The 26,579-nt window shown below is 39.0% G+C and overlaps 1 protein-coding gene across 1 annotated transcript in view; it reads right to left on the bottom strand.

Annotated features, from left to right (window-relative positions):
* Positions 1–26,579, bottom strand: part of PRKDC (protein kinase, DNA-activated, catalytic subunit) — an 85,654-nt gene that overhangs the window by 31,992 nt on the left and 27,083 nt on the right. The window contains exons 30-58 of the mRNA XM_081873594.1: positions 26,197–26,327; positions 24,870–25,124; positions 24,091–24,317; positions 22,695–22,903; positions 22,458–22,590; positions 21,673–21,831; positions 19,884–20,087; positions 18,965–19,150; positions 17,666–17,770; positions 16,749–16,916; positions 16,223–16,350; positions 15,608–15,815; positions 15,300–15,478; positions 14,760–14,928; positions 13,696–13,761; positions 12,050–12,122; positions 11,685–11,833; positions 11,065–11,202; positions 10,020–10,139; positions 9,020–9,163; positions 8,353–8,504; positions 7,721–7,852; positions 6,749–6,860; positions 5,947–6,071; positions 5,699–5,848; positions 5,144–5,317; positions 2,705–2,803; positions 1,398–1,608; positions 589–760 (exon numbers count right to left, since the gene is read on the bottom strand). Coding sequence (XP_081729720.1) covers positions 589–760; positions 1,398–1,608; positions 2,705–2,803; positions 5,144–5,317; positions 5,699–5,848; positions 5,947–6,071; positions 6,749–6,860; positions 7,721–7,852; positions 8,353–8,504; positions 9,020–9,163; positions 10,020–10,139; positions 11,065–11,202; positions 11,685–11,833; positions 12,050–12,122; positions 13,696–13,761; positions 14,760–14,928; positions 15,300–15,478; positions 15,608–15,815; positions 16,223–16,350; positions 16,749–16,916; positions 17,666–17,770; positions 18,965–19,150; positions 19,884–20,087; positions 21,673–21,831; positions 22,458–22,590; positions 22,695–22,903; positions 24,091–24,317; positions 24,870–25,124; positions 26,197–26,327 — 4,478 coding nt within the window. The remainder of the gene's footprint in view (positions 1–588; positions 761–1,397; positions 1,609–2,704; positions 2,804–5,143; positions 5,318–5,698; positions 5,849–5,946; positions 6,072–6,748; positions 6,861–7,720; positions 7,853–8,352; positions 8,505–9,019; positions 9,164–10,019; positions 10,140–11,064; positions 11,203–11,684; positions 11,834–12,049; positions 12,123–13,695; positions 13,762–14,759; positions 14,929–15,299; positions 15,479–15,607; positions 15,816–16,222; positions 16,351–16,748; positions 16,917–17,665; positions 17,771–18,964; positions 19,151–19,883; positions 20,088–21,672; positions 21,832–22,457; positions 22,591–22,694; positions 22,904–24,090; positions 24,318–24,869; positions 25,125–26,196; positions 26,328–26,579) is intronic.

Here is a 26,579-nt window from a genome sequence, read left to right as displayed (position 1 = left end):
GCATTAATACTCACATATCTCTCCATTTAATATAATATGTGTTGCCCCCCTCTCTGCCACTACTTTTCTTTTACTTGCCTAAGCTACAACCAGAAATAGATGTTAAAGAAACAAAATATCAGGGGAAGGTTCAGTATGAAAACCGAAATGCTTAATATTTTAAGTATATGAGGCCAAAGATTTTACACACACATACACACACACACACACACACACACACACACACAAATACAAAAGTATATGCAAGTACAGTGGTACCTTGGTTCCCAAATGGCTTAGCTGATGAACAAATCGGCTCACGAACACCGCAAACCCAGAAATAAGTGTTCCGGTTTGCAAACGTTTTTTGGAAGCCGAACATCCATTTCGGCTGTCAACATTGTTTCTGGGGCCAATCAGCCAATCGGAAGCTGCACCTTGGCTTTTGAATGTTTTGGAAGTCAAAAAGACTTCCAGAATGGATTGAGTTCGAGAACCAAGGTACAAACCTCCATACACACAAGTTTTTGAATACACATGGAAGCATAAATTCCATACACAAACCCTTTAAAGTTTTTCATTAAATACTACTGCTTCAGGAAAACTTACTGGCATTTTGTGTGGGAGTAAATTCATACTGTTGCTGTGTAGCCCTTATCTGGCCACCCAGAGATCCTTCCTGTGAGCGATACCTGTTGGCATCCTGGGAAGCTTGAGACTCCACAAACAAAGGTGTAAGAACAGTACTTCGGTAGCGCCAACTTGAGTCAATAGCAAAATCCTAGAAAGTAAAAAACAACAACAACCCAGAGCTGAGACCATCTTTGCCCATTGAAGTCATCTAATTTGATTCAGCTGAGATACCACTAAACTCAGTGGGACAATGGAATAAATGTGCCTAGGATAGGTTTACATGTGAAACTATTAGACAAAATCTTAATGTACTTCTTTGTTTTAATATTTTGCTGTAAGTTACCCAGAGTGGCTGGGGAAACCTAGCCGGATGGGAGGAGTATAAAATTTTGCCCCCATGAGGCATTTATTTTTAAACTGGTGTCATTTCCTAATCCAAATTCCATTTTTTTCCTCTGATTTCTATCCATTTCATTTTATAAAAATATCCCCCTTTCCCAATGTAATAATCAAAATGAATTCCTCAGTTTACATCTAATAAAGTATGAAACTGACCAATGTAAATTACAGCCAAATAGCTATTCAATGGATTTTACTGGCTCTGGACTAAAGGGTGATGGATCCTGAAGACTACCCCACAATTCTATATAAAAATACATAAGAAGAGCCTGCTGCATCAGGCCAATGGCCTATCTATTCCAACATCCTGCTCTCCTAGCAGCCAACCAAATGTCACGGGGAAGCCACAAAACAAAAATAAAATAAAGATATATAAATAAATTCACCTGAAATTTGCATTCTGAAAGTGGATACTCAAACATTTTTCTGGAGTAATCTGGGCTCTTGCTGGTCATCTCAAGCAGAAAATTCGTAGCCAAGCTCAAATACTGAGTTTCAATTTTGATAGAGTATAAAGAGCTTAACAAAGTCAACATTCGATCAAGGGTATTGGCTGGTAGCCTAGTTTCATCACTCCAAAAGTTCCTGACAATTATTCTGTAAAAGGAAATACAGAGCATAGTACAACAATGGCAAGCTCAATAGTGTTTTATTTATTAAGCCATTATCATCATAAATGGCTCAGAGTTACCTCCACATGAACACACCCAGACCCTGAAATCATCCTATGAGCTCCTTCTTCGTGTACCAACTCCACGAGAGGTCTGGGGGTTGCAACATGAGAATGGGCCTTTTTTGCAGTGGCTCCCCACTTGTGGAATGTCAACCTCAGGGAAGTTCGTCTGGTGCCATCATTAGGCACCAGGCAAAAACGTTCCTCTTCAACCAATGCCCTTTTAAATGTGTTGGGGGGGGGAAGGATTATTTGTTTGTTGTTCTTATTTTTATTATGTATTCTGTGGTTTTTATATTGTAACTTTATGCTGTGAAGCACCTTGAGATCTATGGATGAAGGGTGGTATACATATTTAATAAAACAAAACAAATATTGCAAAGCCATCTTCCCACCCCCTATTTTTCACCAGTAGATACCATTTCAAGATCCAATTCCTGATTTCTTACTTTATCAAGGCAAAATCAGGAAAACAAGGACTCGAACCTAGTGGTAAATTCCTTTGTTGTATCCAACTAAACTGTTCTGCCAATGCAATGACTTTTGGCTGTGCGATGGAACTTCCCTGCCCTCTCCTTCCCCTGTACAACCCCTAAATCTGTTCCAGGGGTTCCCCCAACCCTCCAGAGCTGATGTAGAGGTCATGCATTAGGCACAGTGGGGAAGTTCCATTGTTCAGTTAAAAGTCCTTACAGTAGTGGAACTGTTTAGTTGGATACTACCGGACAGCACACTCCACTCATTGACAAAATGAATACATGATCCTCTCAGTTTGTTTTCATGTGATGGTGAGAAGCAAGTTGGTACTGACCAAAGGAAGACAGGAAAAGAAACTGAGATTCAGCAGGGGGAGAGACTTAAAAGCAAAAACAACCACCTTTACCTCATTTCCTTCCTTCCAAGCCGTCAAACCCAGACACCCAACACACTCAAGTTATAATTCTGATTTCTGAAATTAAATAGTTTTTAAGGCTTTGATTTTCAGTTAAACACACACACATACAGATTAACATTACTCACTGCAATCCAGAATTTTCATCAACCAGTCCTTGTAACAGAACTTCTTTCGCTAGTTTAAACACTTCTGAAGAGTCCTCATCTGCTTGGTTTTCAGGATCCCTGAGGAAAAAGAACAAGGAAAAACAGTTCAACTCTTCTTTTTTTTATTTTTTATAATAAATTTTTATTGAAGTTTTTCCATAAAAAAACAATAAACCAATCCATTTATATATCACATATTTCACCTTGTTTGGACCTCCCTCAACTTCTCTGACAATCTTTCGTAGTTCAAATCCTCTCCTCACATTCCTTCTTTAGATATTGCCATTAAATATTATATTTCTATCCTTGCTTGCCTTTTGGCAATACTCCTTCTATTTTCACAAAGCTTCTTTGAAACACGCTAGCGTTGTGCTATCCTCACATATGTTTTTCAAATACTCTGTAAATTTCCCCCAGTCCTCAATGAATTTCTGGTCTTTTTGGTATCTAATTTTCCCTGTTAATTTGTCTAACTCTGCGTAGTCTGTTAGTTTTGACCTCCATTCCTCCAAAGTCGGAACCTCTTCTTGTTTCCACCTCTGGGCCAACAATATCCTTGCTGCGATGGTAGCATATTGAAACAGTTTACAGTCTCTCCTACTTATATCCGTTCTTGTTATTCCCAGCAGGAAGAGTTCTGGTTTCTTAACAAAGCTATATTTTAGCATTTTCTTTAGTTCATTGTGTATCATCTCCCAGAACCCCCTTACTTTTTTACAATCCCACCACATGTGCATAAATGTACCTTCCTTCTCCTTACACCTCCAACATTTATTACAGGTTTTGTACATCTTTGCTAATTTTGCAGGTGTCATATACCACCTGTAAACCATCTTCATTACGTTTTCTTTTAATGTAACACATGCCGTAAATTTCAAGTTTTCATTCCATATTTTCTGCCAATCACCAAGGTCTATGTTGTATCCTAAATCTTTGGCCCATTGAATCATAACTACTTTCACCTCCTCATCTATTGTGTGCCATTCTAACAAAATTTTATACATTTTAGAAATTGTTTTGGAGTCGTTATTCACTATCTCTATTTGGTATCTCGAATCTTTTTCTTTATACCCCTTTTCTTTCACATCCTTTTTAAACATTTCATTTATTTGATGGTAATGCAGCCAATCAAAGACGTATTCTTTAACTTGTTCGTATGGTTTTAATCTCCACTTTCCTCCTTCTTTCTCCACCAGATCTCCATAGGTAATCCAATCACTTCTCATATTTTCTTTTTTGACCCCCATGACCTCTAACGGGGATAGCCAATGTGGCACCCCCTCTTCCAATATATTTTTGTATCTGTCCCAAACTTCCCATAGCGATTTCCGGAAGATGTGGTTTTCAAAGGTTTTATATCCCTTCTTCTTTTCTTTCCAAAGATACGCGTGCCACCCGAATCTGTTGTCGAATCCTTCCAGGTCTAGGAGTTTTGTATTTTTAAGTTTAATCCATTCTTTTAGCCAGCAAAGACACGATGCTTCGTAGTATAGCTTCAGATCTGGCAGGGCAAAGCCTCCCCTTTCTTTTGCATCTGTTAGTAATTTATATTTAATTCTCGGCTTTTTGCCCTGCCATATGTATCTAGAAATCGTCCTTTGCCATTCCTTAAAAATCGCCACTCCTTTTAATATTGGTAACATCTGGAATAAAAACAGCATCTTTGGTAGCACTAACATCTTAATCATTGAGATTCTACCCCAGAAGGATAGTTTTAATCTATTCCATACTTCCAGATCCTTCTTAATTCCATTCCACACCGGGATATAGTTGTTTTGGAACAGATCAATATTTTTTGGGGTTAGCCATATTCCCAGATATTTGACCTTTTTGACAATTTCAATACCAATTTGTTGCTGCAGTGCCTCCATTGTTGCTTTTTCCATGTTTTTAACTATTATTTTAGTTTTTTTCCTGTTTATTATGAAACCTGCCACCTCTCCAAATGTTTCAATTTCCTTCAGTATCTCAGCTGCCGTCTCCAGCGGATCTTCTATCATCAAGACTAAGTCGTCAGCAAAGGCTTTGACTTTATATTGATTTTGGCCTACTGACACCCCCTTTATACTTTCTTTTTTCCTTATTGAGTCCAATAACACCTCCAGGACCAGAATGAATAGTAGTGGTGACAATGGGCATCCCTGTCTGGGCATCCCAGTTCAACTCTTCTACTGCCTTCTCACTAACACAAAAAGTTAGTGGAAAATCTGCAATACTTCACAGTATTCCATGATGATCACAAGGATATATGCCCATAAGTTTCTCTATCAGTCTCTTAAGACAGCTTCAGAATTCTCAAATGTCAAGAGCTGGAGGTTTTTTTCCACATCATGACTTAAATGTGCGGCGCACTCGTGCAACAGGTGACACAATTTAATGGAGGATTTCTTTTTAAAACACCTGTGGTTGAATTCTTACCTGTAGTTATCATATAGCCACATGAGAATGTCATACATTCTCCCCCGACATACTGGTGACGGGTGAGAGATGAAGCCGGTTACTGCAGGAAGCAGCTCTTGTACCTCAGCTGGTTTCAGGTTAGGTAGCATCTTGTAGACTATATCCATACAAATGGTTTGCCTTTCGTCGTCTCTAGGAGAGAAAAACAAAAACACATTTTAAAATTTGTCTATGATTTTAATCTCAAAAGGTGTTTTTTTTTAACATATAGTGCATTTTTATTCATTTGAAAAAGTGCAGTCAAACGGATTTTTAAAATAACTTCATTGCATCAACAATAAGTATGTATACAAAAAGTGCAGCAAAGCTAGACTTTTGACTGAACTTGCGAGGACTTTTCTCTGGAAAATGCCAACTGAAAAGTGATAACTGTGAAAAGCCTCCTTCTATCCTCAGCACCCAAAGGGAGAATGTGATTTTGAGCAACTCCCATTTGCTCAAATAGGGCTTGTGCAGAAAATAGGGTTTGTGCAGAGTTCCTATAGAAATATGGATAATTATGCCCCTATTTACCTGTGACGCATGACTTGTGTAAAATCCTTACTCTTCAACTGTAAATACAGATCCGCTATTTCTTGGGCACGACACATTACTACCTCCAGGCAGTAAGTTTTCATCACCCCATGAAGTTTTGGTATCAGGAAGAAGACTGTATTCATAAACCTTTCCATGAACAAGAACCAAAAAGAACAGGAAGTTATAACACTGCTAAGCTAACTGAACCTCTCTAGGGTACAGGCAATTGAGAGTTCTCAACTTACCTGTCAGCAAGAGAAGGGAAGTTCTTTGTCACTTTATTCAGACACACAATAAATTTGTCCTCTTTGGTATTCTGATGCTGCTTTAGCTGCTGTATGACCAAGTCATAAACCGGACCTTCAAATATCTGAAAAATTGAACATATCGTTAGGTACTTTCAAATGCCAAAATCTCAATATCCTGACCAAAAAAATAGTAATAATTACTAATTATGTGAGTAGTGAGAGGCCTCCTCAGTCATTTTTATAAGATTAGATAAATCTGTGAAAGCTAGCTCAGGCATAGGCAAACTCGGCCCTCCAGATGTTTTGGGACTACAACTCCCATCATCCCTAGCTAACAGGATCGGTGGTCAGGGATGATGGGAGTTGTAGTCCCAAAACATCTGGAGGGCCGAGTTTGCCTATGCCTGAGCTAGCTCTTTCAATGCCACTGTAGGAATGAGACTTTTATCTCAGAGGCAATAAACTGCTGCCTACTGAAGGTTGGGGAACAATCTGAGTATGGCAATCTTCACCCTAACTTCTAGCTAGCAGCTACTGGAAGCAGATTACTGGAATGGATGAGATCTAGTATGACAGCTCCAATGTTTCAATAAAAGGTCAATACTTTCTCCCCTGTCAAAATGTTATACAATAGACATGTTATGCAATGAAATACAGTGGATTAGCTAAGATAACAACACAGTTTTAATGTGTATTTTAGGAACCATCTTAAAAAAATAAAACCGCATAGAATACACTTAAAGAGCAAACTCCTGCTTTGGTTTTAGAAATTGTAAAATACATAGCCTGTTGTACCCACTTTTTCCTTCTCAGAAATATAGTGAAGAATGAGTCCCAGCACTTCGGCGGCAGCTGCATACACTTCTTTGTATTTTACTAAGGCCATGTTGTTAGTCAAAGCTTGGTAGTATCTAGCATAGAGAAGAAATATGCTTAGTCTCAGAATGCTATTTTAACATCTAATGTGTAATAAACGGATATCAGTAAGAGCATGTTTAGAAACCCTATACAGACCACTTGTTTTATCTGAAACCTAAACAAAGTGGATTACAAATAATTTAATGAAGGGATGGAGAACTCTGGACTTTCATCAGCTCAGTGTCAGGGATGGTGGGAATTGCAATCCAACATCTGGAGGATGAGAGATTCCCCATTCCTGGCCTCATGCATGCACTTTATACATGTCTACTTTCCCGTTGCTGAAAATTTCAATGTCAGTCCCCAAAGTTCCAGTTTTCATTTGGGAAATTGATTACCATTCCTGTCTGTTTCTCCCTCCCCTCCAGTGGTATACATGAAGCTAGTTCTAATTCAGCATTATATGCATAATTTTCCCCATTTTCAGATGATCAACATGAATTCAGAGATTGAAGCATGCTTGAGTAACCTCATTTAGCACCAAGTAAATTTCTGCATGATCTCACAGATGCATTACGTGATCATTGTAGCTCCTGATGCAATCCTTTGAATATAAAATGCTGTAGGGATCAATTTAATTGCTTTACTCAAAGCAATAAAACCATATCCAAATATGAAAATTTGGAGGAGATTAAACCTACTGCAGTGAGAACACTATGAAGTTTTATGTTGAAATCAATTATCTTAAAATCCCACCACCAGCCTCCAAATTTATCATCTGATTGCGGGTTTTGTGTGTTGGGTTAAGAATAAGTAACAGGTAGGAGAATTGCAAGCCAATCTCCTTCTCTGTTAGCCCCACTTCTTTTGTTCAGTACATTCCAGCTGAATTGCACAAAAATAATTTTCTTACTTCATACTGCCTATTTCACAGTTTGGATCATAGGGAGGCAGGTTATTAGCAAGAACAATTCCTAGTAACTGAATTCCCACGGAGTTGTCTTTTGTGTTGGCGTCTCTACCAGAAAACCGTTCATATATTATCCTATAGTAGACAAAATCACAGAGATCATAAAAATAGTAACTTAGATTGAAAAATAGAAGTGGTCAAGTTCATACTGACTATTCAAATTGGAGCATTTTTAGAAGTCCTACATTAGATCAACACCTGATCCCCAACTCCCACCCAGTCATGCTATAGGTTTGTCTTCTAAGGGTGTTGTTGGAGACTCCATCAGCCCCAGGCAGCATGGTCCATGATTAAGGATGATGAGTTGCAACCCAGCAACATCTGGAGAGAACCGTGTTTGCCATCTGTGTCTAAGGCATGAAACACGTTGATCCTTAATGTCTCTAGGTTAAATACTAGAGAAATGGCAACAGGTATATTCTAATATTGCTAGACATGTATGATGACAACAGGATTTAGTATAAATGCAACAGTCCACCTACCCAAACTAGCTTTTAAAAAGAAGCCTTCATACTACTAGGATGATTTTTATGTGTATTGCAACTACAAAGAGTACCTTTTTAAATATTATTTACCTGTAAGGTATGCTGAGACAATCTTTCCAGCACTCTACTACTGTCTTGACAATTTCTAAGTTATGTCTGAACACTGCTTTTTTCTGGTGAAATACGTTCTTCATCAAGAACTCAAGCAACCGGTTAGCTAGGATTTCATCCCTGATATTTCCCTAGTATAAAGCAAATCACAAAGCACTGAGTTAGCTATTATATTAGTAGTAACTATTCTTCTCTGGTGAAGAATACCATCAAATTTTAACTAAGGAATAGGCTTTAAAAATTAATCTCCAATTTTCCGGAGCAGGATAGAATCTTTTTTTTTTTTTTAACAATGTGAAACTGCAGAAGGCAAATCACACTTTAAATTTAAATCACACTTAAATTTATAAATACATTATGAGAATACATTTATAGTATCACTAACAGTTATTTAGTGACAAGAATAGCCACATACATTCATCTAAAGTGTCTCCTCAGGATAGTGCTTAAGAAATTATTTAAAATTAAAGGTGTTCTAAAAATCATCATACCTGAATTGCCAGGGACATTTCTCATTATGAACTTACAAATTTCACTCTTACTACACTTTTTAATCTTAGTGAGTGGCCCATAATTACACCTTGACCCTGCATCAGATCATTACGACCTAAATATGCACACACATATATATTTCTTAGTTCCTTACTTTGGGTGTAGCAACACTAGTCCAGGAAAGTAGGGTGACCACTATCTCCACCACCATGTAATGAATCCCTTCTCCTCCGTTATCTCCAGAGACAACCAGCTGCAGTAAGGGGCCCAGCCAGTGCTTTGTGTAAGGCTGGAAAACCTAGAGAAGAAATGCAGAATGCCATCTATACAGCACTGTCACTTTGGAAACAGCTGCACAATGTTGAAAAAGTAGGTAAATGGAGAGGGCACTTCTTACAAATGCCCAACAATGAGATTACATTACATTTCATGCTTCGCTGATAAATAATCACACAATACTTAGGAAAGTAAACAAGGTACTGATATTTGAACAGTTGGGTTTATATGAACACCCTGAACATGCCACTCATTTCTCCCCTCACCATTAGCACATTCCAATTTGAGGCAGTAGATCCGATTCCATGTCTCTTAAACCACAGAGACTAGGACTTGCCGATCAGAAGGTTGGCAGGTTCGAATCCCAGCGATGGGGTGAGCTCCCGTTGCGTGGTCCCTGCTCCTGCCAACCTAGCAGTTCGAAAGCATGTCAAAGTGCAAGTAGATAAATAGGTACCACTCCAGCAGGAAGGTAAACGGCGTTTCCATGCGCTGCTCTGGTTCACTAGAAGCGGCTTAGTCATGCTGGCCACATGACCTGGAAGCTGTACGCCAGCTCCCTCGGCCAGTAAAGCGAGATGAGCACTGCAACCCCAGAGTTGGTCACGACTGGACCTAATGGTCAGGGGTCCCTTTACCTTTACCTATATACTACCATCTCATAAAATATCAGGGCAACATGCAGCAATATGTAAATAAAACAAGGAAAACCATTAAAAACTGAACAAAATCATCATCAAAATGCCCGGTTGATTAAGATTTTAATCAGCTCTGTATTCCAGTCTTCATTACCTTCTTAAACTTTGGGTTCAACCTACTTTATTCATACTGTAGAAAATTATTACAACCACCAGTGCCCATTTAAAAAAATGACTCACTTCTTCTGTATTCACGATGAGTTTTGCTACAAAGAGGCGAATATTTAATGGTACAGATGGATTTCCAAGTTTGCTGTGTAGAAACTTCATCCATGGAGGAAGATCTGGTGAATCTGTACCCTAAGTCCCCAAAAGATTATAAGCACACAGACACACACAGCCAATTATATTACAAGGCATAATTAAAAGACAACAAAAACACAACACTAAACCACAATCCTTCCTCAGTTACCAGTAGAGGTGCATCCCAAATCGGGGGATTGGGGGGGATTACAGAGAAACAGATGCTTTACAAGAAGTAGAGTATGTCACTTTGTTTCCTACCTACAGTAAGACAATACTTCTAAATGAACACAAGTGCTTTGCTCAATATGAAATCAAACTTCATACCATGGAAAATGTTTGTTCCACAAGCAATTTAAATTAAGGGTAAGAAACAGGATCCAGCTAGCAGGCCAGATCCTAAGCTTCCCCATAGGCCACTTTTTATAGGTGGGTAGGGCAGCCCATCTGTCAATCACCTAATGTTACCATTCCACTTCAAAGGAAAGAATCAAGGGGCCTGTACTCCCAGGTTTTCCTTTCCAGGTGACCTTGCACTTTTGAAGTCAGGCTTGAATTCAAGCCAGGAAAGCAAATAAAGAATCAGAACCACACTTCTGAGTGCAAAACATTTTCCCATTTAGCTTGAGGTTTTAAGCTGCAGCTCAAACTTTTCTGCATCTGATATGTCTCAGACCTGAGAACACTGATATATATATATATATATCTCACACACATTTCTTTCATGGATCAATTCATCTAGTTGAGCTTATTTCCTGTAGTAACTGGGGATAAGCCACAGGTAGGACAAGATCTTGCAGAATATGGAGTATCTGCACAGAATGCTAAAGTCTTCACAAAAACAGAAAACGTTCATCTAGCAAGTATGTTGAATCTTCAAGCATTTATGTGGCAATACATTGACATCTTTCTAAACAATTAAACCTAGAAAGACCTAGGAAAAGATTATGTTAGCAACATATAAAGTCATGCCAACACTTACCTTTTCTACTGTGGGTGTGATTTTATTTCTGTGCATGTGTTTGATCAGGGTTGTCATAGAGGCCATACATTCATGCTGGTTCAGCTCATCCATCTCCAGTTCCATAAAATCATCTGAAACTATAGGTTCTGTGGGCTCCTTTTTAAACAAGCAAAAACTGCCAATTAGTTCTGAAGATGTCATACTTACTTTTTTTAAAAAGTGAAATTAAACATGAATTTCATTTTATCCTTTCATTTTCTCTTCATAATATTGCTTTCCTACAGTTAAGTGCTTGGTAGTAGTAGCAAAAATTATGAGGCTCTATACCAGGCTTCCTCAAACTCGACCCTCCATATGTTTTTGGCCTACAACTCCCATGATCCCTAGCTAGCAGGACCAGTGGTCGGGGATGATGGGAATTGTAGTCTCAAAACATCTGGAGGGCTGAGTTTGAGGAAGCCTGCTCTATACATTGATATATCCTCTATAGCTCTACATGTTTAAAAAGACCAAAGCTGTAACATTTGAAAATTCATGCCGATCTTTTAGAAGGAAATGGAACACAAACCAGAGCATGTGTGTGTGTGTGTTTATGAACATACTTACAGCTTTCATACACAATAGACAAGTCAACTCACCTTTCTCCTGAAGCGAGAACCAGAGGCAATACGGTCTTGGGAATTATATGAAAAACTCTGTACTCCAGTTGAGAAATCAAATTGGCTCATCTCTTCACTCAGACTGCTATCTGCCATATACGATGCAGAAGCTAAATAGTGCGGCTCGACTAAAAGGGAAAGGCATAATCTGGTTATACTACTGCACAAATATCTATGCACATCTCCAGTGAAGAACTTCTAAGTAAACTGGTTTCATGTGTCAACTCTCAGGCTAACATTCAGAATACAAAAAAGAGAAAGATCACAGTTATTTTTATGTTACTCTGTAAAGCTCCAAGTACATCATCATCAACACAGTTAAAAAAAGAAGTAACAAATAATACCTGAATCCTCACTCATTGCTTCCCTTGCTTCTTTCCTAATGGCAATGTATTGTTTCTTTCTTTCTAGTGGAACCTAAAATACAAAAAAGTTTTCAAAGCTCGTTAGCTTAAATAACACATAGTGCTACCAAATCTAGAAGGATCGAATGGAAGCAAAATTTATAAAATACGGAAGAGAAGTTAGCTCCAGGCAAAGGGTGAATGCTGCCTTGTGCTCATTTTTTTATATTGCCCCACTTCCTTTGTAGACTATGATCAAAGATTTTTCCATTTCTTGTGCACTCTGTGCATCAGGCAACCATTTTGGCTGCCATTTCCTCCATTCACCTTGCAGTGAAGGAACCATCCCCACTAATCTCAGTCTTGCTGTTGGACACACTTTGAATGTGATGCCAGGCCTCTCTTTATTCATGCAAACTCTGATCTGCTGACATCATGTATCACCATCACACATTCCTCGCTATCATCATCTTGCATCTCTCAAAACTGGAGCAAGCACATACTGTGTTGTATTTTCTTCTAAGACCTGCTTCCCTCCATGATCAGAACACCACAGTGGGCCCACAAATTCCTACAGAAAAACTCCCCCACTACCTGAGACCACCACAGAAGAGACCGTGTGCAGTGGCGGAGGAACCCTCTCTGGCACCTGGGGCGGGATGCCAAGGGGCAGGACGCACCGCCCAGTGGCGCATACGCAACATCCGTACAGGTTGCACTCACACAGCAACCATACAAGATGCCACTCTCGTGCACCATCCATACAGGCATCATCTGTACGGGATGCCGCTTGCATGGTGACCATACAGACTGTGCATGTGCGGCATACTGTACAGAGTGGGCACGCACAGCAGCCCATACGGTTACCGTGTGAGAGGCAGCCTGTATGGATGGCACGCGAGAGCGGCAGCCCACGCGAGCAGCGCCCATACTGACTGTGCACGCCCTCAGCTGCTCTACAGCTGGGGGGAGGCAGGGGCCATCTTGTCACACCCCCTCCAGAGTGGCACCCGGAGTAGCCAGCCCCCTCCGCACCCCACTCCGTACGGCCCTGACTGTGTGGCAAGTTTACTGCTACAGCTACTTGCTTCGTTAGCAAAATAAAATACACAGCGGGATCTGGAATAAAATCTGGCCAAAGCACAGAATCTATGAAGGCTACCAAAAATCACCATGAAAGAAATAATTAAACCTTTATACAGTGGAACCTCGGTCATCAAACACTTCGGAAGTTGAACGTTTTAGCTTTTGATAGCCGACAACCCAGAAGTGAATTATTCCATTTCTGAACATACCTTGGAAGTTGAATGGCTTCCGAGGCAAGTTTCTCAATTTTTTCAATGCATTTTGCTGACTAGAATTGCGCCTCAGTTGTCAAACGTTTCAGAAGTCGAATGGTCTTCCAGAACAGATTACGTTCGACAACCAAGGTTCCACTGTACTTGCGTTCTGTGATTTAATCACAACTCTTAACTTGGTCTAGAACTCTTAAGGCAGTAAGATCTTCTCTTAATAGGGCGGTAACTTCATTTTACCTTCTCAAAACTGAAAGAGTATTATTGTTGATGTTGCTTCCATTGTATTTGATTTATTGTTGTGGGAAATAATACATTAGCAGTGAAAATTAAAAAGGAACCTTTTCCTACCTCAATCTCTATAGGAAATGAATAATGGTGCTGTAAATCCAGCAAGTTTTCAAGAATAAAGAGATTCTGCAGAAAAAGAAGACATGCAAATTTTAAATGAACAATTATACTGCAATTTACAAAATGTTAATTACCCAGTTAGCTGTATGTTCCTATAATACATTTATAAGTAATTGCCATCACAAAAAGTTCAATAAAAATCCAATTTTTTAAAAGGTTTATTTATTTATTTATTATTAAAGATTTTCTTGTTTTACAGAAGTTTAAGTGTAATGTCTCTCATATAAAAATCCAATATATTAATTGCTCTTATTAAAATCTAAATTCCACAAATCTCACCACTGAAAGCAGACATTCCCAAGAGAAATAAGCTCACACAATGTATTCCAAGCCCTGACAGAAGACAGTCAACTTGTCCTTTCTGCCTACTGCAAGCAGCAGCATAGCTTAGATAGGAGAATCACCTATGGTAAAGAGTTTGTCCTGGGCCCGTTGTTGTTCAACATCTTTATAAATAATTTGGATGGAGGTATTGCAGGGATGACACCAATCTCCTTTATAAATATACTGTCTCAAGTTACTCAGTAGATCTGTTATGTTGTATAGCAATCACCCACCAATCTCTTTTTACAGTGGTACCTCGTGTTACGTACCATTCCCCCTGACGAATGATATGGGTTATGCGCTCCACTAACCCGGAAGTAGATGCCCCTTGTTGCGACCTTTGTCCTGGGATGCAAGCGGAAGTCGCGCTCCAGTGGCCATTATAGAGAAAGGGCGCCTCATGTTACGAGCAGTTTCCTGTTACGAACGGACCTCTGGAACGGATTAAGTATGTAACACGGGGTACCACTGTACTTCCAATAAAATAGGAAGGGCTATTAATTTATCCAGTTTCCCTGAACAGGTACCATGTTGAATGACTTGAAACTACAGTAGCATCAATAAGTGTATGGCTCTTACTTGATTGGTGGGCCTGCTGAAAACCTTTCTAAAGCCAAATTGGATCTCAGAGCCAGCCACTATTAACCTCTAGCCTGGGTGACATTTCATTATATACACACCTTTTCTGGTTTTTCTGTGAAAAGAAAGCCTTGGTAAAATTTACTTTCGCTGAACACACAGCTAATAACAGCAATGGCACAATTATATGCAGCACAATGATACTGTCTCCTCTTTTCCAATAGCTGAGTTTCACCAGACATGTTTTCTGTAAAAGCATCATGGCAGGACCTTGAATCAAAACAGATAAAGAGCACTTTTACAGGAAATCATACAGTCTGTAAAACAGTAAAAACGAATGTTTAAAACATGTTTTAAAAATAAAAATCAATATGCTAAAACCACAAAAAAACACATGGCAGCTTCTGTATGTCCACATAGACTTCGCTAAACATGGGTATTTTTTAGCAGTTGCCGAAAAGAGTACAGTGGAAGTGCCTGCCTGATGTCAACAGGCAGGAGTTTCAAAATGTTCAAACTTGTGAATTGGATAAAACTTAAGCTGATGGGACTGACCTACAGCCTAACTTGAGTTGGGGCATCATGTGAAATCAAGCTAAATGGTGGCACACTGGTTTAAAGGAGAAGTGAGAAATTCTTACTTCATTAGCACCTTCGTAAGTTCATTTCCTTCTGCACATGTGGAGCCCTTGAAAGCCTGGTTAATGCTAGAGTCTTTAGAATATACTTCTTCTTTAGAAAGACGTGAATACATCACTTTCAGAATTTTGTAATAGCTCATTTTCTTGCTGAGTTGTGTTTCAAAAGCAGTTTCATTTGACTGGAAAAAATATAAAAAAGTAGAAAAAGATTCTAGGTGATGACTCAGCAAGAATGCTTAACAGCTTTGAAGATAAGTGTATTCAGTTATTTGAAATGTCAGTTTCAGAAGGCACAGATTAAACTTTACCTTGGTAAATCTAGATTTCAGCGTCTCCATAGCCTCCACGATAATCTTACTTAAAAAAACTTTCAGGGCATCCAAGCTGCAGTGAAGCAACAGGATGAGAAGAGAGCGATCCACATAGGCTTGACGAGTTGCATTTGAGAGAAGGGCTTCACTCTGGAACATTTTGTGAATGGTGTCCAGCAACGTTACTTGTTTGTCCCAGCTGCCCCTAAACATAGTGAAAAATTTAGAATGATGTTCAATCACATTCCTAGTTAAAACTCAAATCCAATCCCAAATCTCTTCTAGAAGCATCTTAAGAAGTGATTTAACTATGACAATAAATTTAAAAAAACAGGCTCTGCAGGGATATTTTCAAATAAAAACTTTGGGCATATAAGCCATGTAAGTAAAATATTTTTGTGCACCAATCACACATAGCAGCCTACAGAAAATATAGACAACCAAGTAAAGCTTAAATGGCTGCAACTAAAGGAATCTGAAATTAAACAAGTTTCCCTGCATTCTCAATAATCCTTCGCTTCAATGCTTGAGTTCAACTAGTTACCAACTCTTGTCTTTTAAACTGTGTGATTTGTAAAAACTGGGAGATACACTACCACTTTAAAGCACTACCTTCTGGCAATTCTTTTGAAGCTGAGTTCAAATAATTCTTCCATTATATGTCTCTGGTCCCTGCAAAGAATTTCTGTCATCAGCTGCAACAACATGGGACTCTGGGATAATTCAAGTGCATCTAGGAACTAGAGTTTGGCGAGGGGCAGGCGGGGTCGAGAAGAGATAAACAGAGTATATGCAAAATCTGATTAGAACTAAAGATACATTTGAAAGTGAAAACAAAATATAATATATATTCTATAAAAAACATATAATAGAAATCATTTTTACTTTAGCCTACACAGATGCAGCAATTCTGCTTGCAACTTGTTTCACAGGATTGGATCCAACCAAATCTTCCCATTAGCACAAGGACTTTGAATCATTGCACAAGCAGAATTTCTTGTGAAAATGGAACAACTTTGTTTGATACAAGCTAAATTTTGTTTGTTTTGCATTTTTTTTAAGTGTATTACTTAGGGCTCAGAACAGGTAAGAGCCATTCTAAAATGCCTATGAGTAAATGACAGATCTTTTCACTTACTTTTTTCGTGCAATCCACATAGTTATTGTATCTCAAGGTTCCTTTAGGAAACTCATCCGATCTCAAAGGGAAATTAAAGACTACAAGTTGGTCAAGTGCATTCTTAAGGTCATCAAGCCTTTCTCCAACGAGATTAGTAAAGAATGGAAGAATAATAACAGCTTGACTCTGAAATACACAGGCAACTTAGAATCAATTGTATTATATGTTCAGGCACATCTAAAAATCTTTATTCTTCCAATAAAATTCTGAGGAAGGAGAGGATATCTGCCAAGTACAAGTTAGGCATGCTGAATTCTATCACAGCCAACACTAACCATCTTTCACTGTTAACAAGGGAGATGAAATTACTGTAATGCTCTAATTTTGAATCTTGGGTAATTGCAAGCAGTAAACACAGTTAAAGCTGTGTAGGGAGGACAGGGGGAACGGGTGTGGTATGGAAATGGGTCGTCTGCAGTATGAAGCAAGGCATCCCCCTAGTCTAGTTAAGATGCAATGGTAAACCGTGTCTGTTTAGCTCAGCTCTGGGTTGATTGTATATGCAAACCTGTTGAGGCTCACTAACTATGGCTTGTTTGGGGCCGACAAACCACAATCCAAAACCATGGTTCAAATTCAGCTGTGAAAACTGGTTTACATTAACTGTCGTGTTGTTGTTTGATCCAAACATGGTATCCTGGGCTTACTCCAAAGTTTGTTGCATTGCTCTGTGCCCACTGCCCATCCTGGCTACAGAGTGTGTGGAAACAATGGCTTGAAAACAAAACTGTTCATGTGGTGAGGAGCGACACTCGCTGAGGCTTTTGCAGACCTCTCTGAGGGTACTTGCAAGTTTCTTTAAGAATGAATGAATGAATGATTGTGTGGACAAAGTTCTCTGCTAACTCTGCAAATAGTAAAAAAAATTAACTTACCTTGAGATTTAGACCCAACATCTGGTCAGTAAGTAGACTTGTATATGTATTAAAAACTATAGAAAATGCCTCATGGTGTGTATTGAATGACACAGAAGAGTCAATCTGGAGAAAGGAAAGAAATTTAAAGCCAAATTTTCACTTAGAATTAATTCATGTATACAACTACATCAGTCAAAAAAGTTGTTAAAATATGTTTTAACTGACACCACATGTGTATGCTAGGAAGTTCGGATTGAATATTTTATTTATTTATTTATTTATTTATTTATTTATTTATTTATTTATTTATTATATCCTAAACCTTTTGTGGAATAAGATTCTCTGGGTGGATAGCATCCAGCAAAAAAGAAACAAAGAAAATGATAATGATGCAAATTAAGAACAGGAGCAATCAGAAGAAACTCTTCCCTACATCAGAACACACACCCTCAGAGAAAAACAAGGTGCAATCATTCAGAAAGACTAATGTTACCAGACATGTTTTCAAGTTAGCCCAGGACCTGATCCAACCATTATTGTACAGAGTCCAGGAAATGCATCTGATTAGCTATGCAACATCCAGGTAAGGAATACAGTTGCTGTTGTTGTTAAAACATGTATAGACCACTTCACAGCATAAAATCATCAAAGGCATATACATAGTAAAAACAGAATAATATAGGGAGGGGTGCTGTAATAATTACTAGGGTGCAATAGGAATGCTGAAATAGGTGTAGATAGACCAGAGCATTCTGGTCATCTTAATTCAGCACCCTGAAAACAACTGCAGGGTGCAGAACACCCCAGTGCAGCTGGCCTTATTGCACATCTTCAGTTTCCTCCAAATACCCAGGATACCTCCAGTGTTTCCCTAAGCGACAGCCAAGGTTGAGTTGCATGTTTCAAATGTCCTAGGCCACTGAATTAGGATATGCATAGGCCTTTCACTGCTGCACTGCACAGCAGAGAAAGAGGTCGCAGATCTATACAGCACCTAAGGACTGGATCTGGGTGTTAGCTGCACCACATAACCAGACCTTGGGATCACTTCTGTACTGGAGACAGCTCTCTGAACAAAAGCCCCCAAATATTTCCATGCTCATATTTTGCACACTTTCCAAAATACAGTGCCAATAAAAAAATGTTAAACCTCAAGAATAAACATTTCAAAATTAGAAGAAGAATATCAGCTAGATTTTTCTTAAATGTTTCACACCTGGGATCTGTTGTGATATCACCGACTCTCTAAAACTAACCAGAGTGGGCCTTGGGCTCCCTCACATGCCCTGAACTCAGCTATTACAGTTGTAGCTTTACCTGCAGAACTTTAGCTAGCAGGGTTAGGACAGCCATTTTGCTTTCAGGAGCAGAATCTTTGGTCCACCAGTGGTCAAGCTGCCTCCAGTTTTTCAAGATAGCCACCACCAGTTTCACTCCTTGTTGCTTGCGAACAGCACGCTCTCTAAAGCTCTGGTCCAACATACCATTCAAAACAGTACCAACCTGAAAGCAGAGTATGGGTACCATGAAATATTGATGTAATTCAACACCCGGACTAAAGCATAATGTTTTCAAGATTAGCAGCCAAATGAATCATTACAGTGGTCCTAAGCTTTTCTATGGCCATTTCTGCCAAAGATGGCCTTCCACAAAGAATGGCTGAAATTAAGCATCTGAGAAAATGAAAATGCAATGTCAAAAATCCTTAGATTCCACATAGATTACCAATGCTTACGATGTATTAAATTTTTCTCAGACATTTAAGCTGATTAAATTTGCAACATAGCAAAGTGTAATTCATTATTTCAGACTTTGCCCAAAACCTGAAATAAGAATGTATAAGTTAAATGGTCTCAAGATGTCAGTACCAGGGGGAAATCCTTACAATCACTGTTTGTAGTACAGTAGGAGAGAGAAAAATTACATCTTTCCCACTTTGTCGCTAGGCACAGACTTTGGAAGCGCTGGGGCAGCCGTATACAAACATTCACAGGGATTATGCTTACTGATTTTTTTTTATTTTTTTTTGAGCTTAGAGCAGTCTTTATTACAAATCCATTATGTGTGGTGTTTTTTAATGTTTTTTTATGCTTACTGAATTAAAACAGGAAACAGAATATTCCTTGCTGCAACAAGAAGGTAGGGTTACTGCTCTCTCTCTCTCTTTTATTTCAGTTGCTCAGGAGTAAAATGTGTGAAAGAATAAGCTTGCCAGCTGAAAGTAGAAGTACATTACCATTTTGGGGCTGTCTTGAGCTGATTTCATAAGCTGAAGTACTGCTATATCCATATTTTCCAGCAACTCTTCATTAATGGTTTCCCCAAACAAGCTGTAGAAATACTCTCCATGAGAAAAACTGATAAGGTTTCTTTGAGATGTTCCAGATAATGGCACAGATAACATTAATGTGTTCAGCAGGAGACTCACCAGCTCTATGCACTATAGGGAAATGAATATAAAAGTGTTACATTTGTGTATCTTAACATCATTAGCAAACTTTTCAGTCAAAAAATGTATACCTTTCCCCATCTTTACAACTTTGGAGCATTCTCAGTTCCACACAAACAGAGGAAGGGCTAAGAATCCTGTTTGGGTGGAGGAGCCCCACCCAGTCTGAGGAGCTATTCAAAAAAACTCCAACATTAGAACAAAAATCTAGTAAACAATGAGCATCCTGGACACCAAACCAGAGAAGAGAAAAAGAGGAATTAATATGATGAGCTTTCTTCAACTACAGTGCCTTCTCGGGTCCTGAGGTAACTATGGGTCTAGGAATTAACAACCTTAAAAAAATAACCTTGGGTGAATCAGGATATCCTCCATCCATTGAGAAAAATGAATGTTTATGCTGAGCAATAGCATCCTGCTTTTTGTCTGTCTCAGAGAGATTAATTATTGGGATTAACTGTCAATAAATTTATGTAATAAATTAATTAAATAGATCAATTAGTAAAATAAATTGGGACTGTTATTAAAAACCACCATTCAATCTATTACCTACCCTTTGTCATAAGGCCCAAGGGTGGGTGTCATCAATTTAAAATGCAATATTAAAAAAATACATCTTTGGACCCAGCCTATGCTTCTGACTGTATCTGAGGTGTCAAAAACTAGGGTCAAGAGCTGTATGTTCAGCATATGATGCATATGAAACAGCAGGACCCATGTAGAAGAATCAACCTGCTTGGAATGTTCTGCTCAAGAGTTGTGCCAGAGTAGCATCAGTATCTGCTAGTATAAGGTGATTCTGGGCTCTAGCTACCAGCCAATCACTCTGGAGGACCATGGTCTAGGTCCTGCTTTCTCTTTTGCTACTGTTGGTATTTTGATTTATTTCTCTTTCTTAAATGAACAATATGGTGGAGGGAGAGAGAAAGAAAGAAGGAAAGGTCTCCTGAGCATTGCTGTTCAGGTGCAGAGCTGTTCCGACATCAATGTTCCCTTAGTGGAAAGGATGAGAGGGGAGAGATTTTGTGTGTACAGTGGTACCTCAGGTTACAGATGCTTCAGGTTACAGACTCCACTAACCCAGAAATAGTACCTCGGGTTAAGAAATTTACTTCAGGATAAGAACAGAAATTGTGTGGCGGCGGCAGCAGAAGGCCCCATTAGCTAAAGTGGTACCTCAGGTTAAGAACAGTTTCAGGTTAAGAATGGACCTCCAGAACGAATTAAGTTCTTAACCCAAGGTACCACTGTACAGGATCCTGGTTCCCTTGTGCAAAAGCCAGGGTCCAAGAGCGTTCTCCTCCACTTAGAGAGACAGAATGTGCTCATCACAGAGTTTAAGTGAAATCTATATCTACACACACACCTATGTAGAAAGATATGAATGAAGGACATGATTAAACTTATTCATGACAGAGGACGCCATTTAAATTTTTCTCCTCTGTGATACTGATAACAACTTGGGTGGCTAACTAAAATCACAGGTAGCAGCAATCAGAAAATCGGATAATCTGAAATATCAGGGACATGAACATCAGAAAATACATGCATGGCATCAACAAGGCCTGGCTCCTACCTGTACACCGAAAGCAAAAGCCAGATGCAGCAGACTCTCAGCTAATCGTTTACTGTTGATGTCCAACAAGGGTAGGGACTGCCTTTCGTCTCCTGGTGCAATACCTTTGTATACAACTAACATGAGTTTAGAGCCAGTCTCGCAATGCAGAGCTGAAACCTTAGGGAGGAGGAAAAGAACAAAAAATGCAGTAGGAAAAAAAAAGTTCAGAATCATTGGGGGGGACGACAATAAAAGTTTTTAAGCTGAAGTTATGATGTGCCTTTTCTTCTCTTGCCACTTACAAACTCTTCTTAAGAGATTCTTCTGGAGTTAAGCAATCATCAGGAATGAAGGAAACGTTATGCCTTCCTCCTGCAAGCATGCCCTGCCCCCCAAATAACCAAGAATCGGAACACCATGGTTTTAATGCCACCAGAACAGCAATATCTCATGAGCAGCTGTCATTACGAGAACCTCAATGTGAACAAAATTAGATTCACCCAACAGTGCACAAATTCAAACATGTGATAGCAATCTTCTTAAGGAGGCAGAAGAGAGGAAGTATTTGCTCCATTTTTGCAAAGGAAATGCACTCCGTTTATCCTCCAGTCAAGAAGCATGGTTACTGGAAACTGCATAATGTACAGCACCTTATATTGAATTTTTGTTATGCTATAATAGGTTGGCAGTGTAGTTACTGCAAAACTACTCTAGTGAACTTACGTTATACTACTTCCAATAAATAAATATTTTTTGCTTTACAAAGTGCTGATGCCAATACAAATGACAAGCTGTGTTTTTACCTCATGCTGCAAGGTACAATGAAGAAGGCCGGCGTTATGAAGCTGTTTGCATGCAGACAGGATGGAACCAATCCTAACGTGATCCAACCGTGTGTCTGGATTGTATAGCTCAACACTGCAAAGTTCCTCAATGCTGGCAAAACAAAAGAGAATTGATACTAAGCAGGTGGCTTGAGCAATAAGTCATTTGTTTTGTTTTATGCATTTATTAGATCCTTGTGTTCAGAGACATCCTACCTTTTTGATGTTATTATTTTCTTTATGCTGATCTCCAAAGGTTCTCTATAAGGAGATCTCATCAAAGCTTTTATAAGCCTGATGCAAACATCCGGAAGCTTTTCCATAACTTGTACATCAGCTGTATTAAACCCTATGCTTCTGGGGTCACAGACGGTCCTCACAACGAGCTCTATCAGATTCTCATTAAGCAACTGTCTCTCAAGCAGCTAGGAATTACAAGATAAAAATGAGACAATAAGTTTTAATTTCATAATCCAACCATTTTCACTTACATTCAAGGTTTCATCATTCAAGATTTTATCTGCCTGCACCTCTCAACAGAAGCAAAATAGTCCCTTTGATCCTCACATCTTACTTCTTGGTTTTGCTGTCTTAATGTAATCCACTTATCTTGCCTGGTAATTAACCCCATGTAACAGGATCCGCAGCTCATTCATCAGTAGGGTCAGAGGACATGTTTTACAATGTGCAAAGGCAATCTGGGATCCAAAGAGTTTTTTTAGGTTGCAGCAAATGGCTTATGCAAGTAATTACTGGATTTTCTTATTTTGAACTCCTCGGTGTAACAAACAGCTTTGTTCCATTTAGCAAATAATTTGCCACTTATGGGAAGCATCCAGCGCTGCCGGGGAATTTTTAGAAACCCAAAAATATTGTGATTTTTAAACGGACAGTATAATTTGTGAGTTTTCACCCATCACACCAAAAATCAGGTAAAGTCATGACAAAGTCACATTTTGGTCTGCCATCTTGATTCAAAATGGTGCCCGGAATCCAAACCTCAAAAAAGACTGCTTCCCCCACTTCTGGAACACTTGTGCCAAGTTGGCAGTGCTTAAGCCCTGGGGAGGTCACTTCGGTGCTGCTAACACAGTGGTTTGGCTTCACCCTCAGAGGCACACTCCATTGTCTCTCAGGACAGGGAGATGCCAATAACAACAACATGCCAAAATCAAGTTTCAGTCCACCATCTTGAATCAAAATAGCTCCTGGCATCCCAACATTGCAAAAGACTACCCCCACCCTCAGAAACCATCATGCTGAGTTTGGTGATGGTATTTCAAGAGGTTGCCAAACCTAGACAAAAAAGATTGAAGTTACACCAAAGCCATGTTTTAGCACACAATCTTGATTCCAAACAATGGCCAACATCCAAACACCAATGGAGAGGCACTGCCCCCACTTGGGAAACCCTCATGCCAAGTTTGAAATCTCAAGAGGCATCTCAACATATAAAGAACAAACGAAAAGACAAACAGACAGACAAATCACATTCCAAACTATATAGTAGATGATGCATGGGGAGCAGGGACTGTTCAAAAAACACATATTATTGAGCACAGGTAACTAACAGCACTTTTGTTTAGACCTTGGGCAACAAACACAAGCTTACCTTCCAGAATTCCTGCTGGTGGGTCTCCAAAACCATGCTTACAAAAATCATAATTCGAACTACAATGGTACATTTGCTGTAATTGTACTCTTCTCTTTCTTGTGGACTGAACATGTTGCCTTTGGACCCAGTGCTAAAACACTGTTCTGCACCAGACACATCATGCAAGGCCATTTTTTCCAGGAAGAAGCCCAATGATGTCAGGAATGAAGACCCTATATTTGTAGCTTGGAGGGAAAAAATGCACTAGCATAGAAATAGTTTCCTCAGAATATAAAATACAACCTTATTTTGTTAGACATAAGAATTATGTGAAGGGAATAAATAGCAAAACCAACATACTTTTTGCCCCCAATGGTCTAGAACTATGCTTCACTCAATTTCCCTTCCCTTCTATCGCACCACTAACATTATATTTTAGATACATATTTTGATAATACTAAAATAGCAAAAGAGTAATAAACAAAATCAGCTATATGTTATTTCACGTAATGTGGCCTACAGTGGTTAACAGCAAAGATGACTGTAAGAGCTTGTGGAGGTAAGACAACTCCAGATGACAAAGGCTGCTATAGAAGAGTACTTCGAACTTTCTGTGGGAGAGTAAGACAAACATTATAAAGGAGAAACAGGGCGCTGGGATAAAACAAGGGAACATCTGAACATGAAGACATGCCTGCACAATGTGTGGAACAGTGGGTATCCCACTATTATGCACTTTGCTCTAATGGATTATGAAAGACAACTAATCAAAAAAGCTGCTTCTGTAGTTTACTTACCCAGCATCTCATTTGGTTTGATCATTCCCTGCTCGATAAAAGTATTGTAACAGTCCAAAGAAGCCAGAAGCATATCCATCCATTGCACAACAGCGCGCAAACTAAAGGTCTCTTGCAAATCATGAAGAGTTGGGTGGGCCAGAATTCCGGATAGATTTTCACCCTTACAACCACCTCCTTCAATTTTTTTAATGAGGAAAGAGATTCCTTGTTTCTGAAGGACATCACCCAACCAAGAAGATGGGGACTTGTTATCTGATGAAGAAACAGAAGTAGGACTTTTGAATGGTATATAGCCTATGTCTTGGCAGATTTGAACAAATTCTTAATGGAAACTGTGGCTAGATCTCTCTTTTCCGGCCGCAAAAGCATGAAAGAAAATTTTCCCATTAAAACCATCCTGTCCAGCTGCTGTTCTCATACATTACAATTTTTAATTTGGTTATGTTATTCACCTTTAAACTCACTCCTACATTTTAAGGTATAGTGTTATAGATCTTATTTTAGCCATGTTTTAGATATTCCTGATATTCTGTATCATTTATGTATCATAACTCTGAAGAAAATTGAAAGATAATTTCACAGTACTTTTATCTAGCAAAAGAAAGAAAAAAGACCTTAGCAAATTCTTAGGCTACAATCCTGAGCTATTTAAATCCCATAATGTTAACAAGGTACCCACATACCTTATTTCAGATCCAACTTTTCACCAGTGAATGAAGACTTCATGTGGATTCATATGGGGGACTCAAGCTAAAAGGATCACTGACTTGCCTAAAACCATTTGATGAGCTCAAGGCAAAGGTTACAGCTCAACTGAAGAATTCTTGATTCACTACACAGACCGCATTCAGATGTTTTTATTTCAGTTTAATAAGCCAAGCTACAAGCAGCGTTAGGAGTCCCTTACAACTCTACAATTCTGTGGTCTATGATTTATGACTGCACATGCAGCCCCTTTGTTCCTTCCTGCATGCAAACAAGCAAGCAAGCCAACCAAGAAGGGTTCCATCAAGCATAGTTTTGTTTTGCTTTTTGTCCAAACTAGGAAACTATGGCTAACAACTCTGAAACAAGTCAGGATATAAAGCCAACTTCAAACCACGGCTTTTCCAAAGGAGTTGACCATAGATTCCAAGTTCGGACAAAACAGGCAACGATAGTTAATGGAAGACTTCCTGGTTCGTTTGGTTGCTCTCACAAAGGGACAAGTGAAGATACTATGCACACAGTCAGAAGACCACAAAGGCAAGAAGTCACTCACTGTCTCACAGCCACCATATTTACATCAGCAGCATATTGCTCACATATGCTGCAGCATACAAACCTGGCAGCAAGGGAACTAATTCAAAGAAAAGCTCCATAACTTTATGCCGGCATTCTGTTTGGGGTCGTCCACACTGCATCAAAAGCCACATGACAACATCCTCCAAGCATATGGATGTCTGTGGAAATCCCCTATATAAGGTGGTTACAAAAAAGAAGAAGTCTGAAGTTATTAGCCGAATAATAATAATTTATTATTTATACCCCGCCCACTCTGGGTGGCTTCCAACAAAATATTAAAATACAAATTTGTAAGTAGAGTAGCGTTTTCAGGTATACTGGACCGAGGCCGTTTAGGCAATCAGTTACTTAAAACACTACTCTACTTACAAATTTGAAAGAAAAAGACATATTTCAAATCTACATTATATGTGTTGTGTTGTT

Source organism: Podarcis erhardii (genome assembly GCF_964252035.2).
Source record: "Podarcis erhardii genome assembly, chromosome: 8".
Taxonomy (NCBI): Eukaryota; Metazoa; Chordata; class Lepidosauria; order Squamata; family Lacertidae; genus Podarcis; species Podarcis erhardii.
This window is presented reverse-complemented; position numbering and strand designations above follow the sequence as displayed.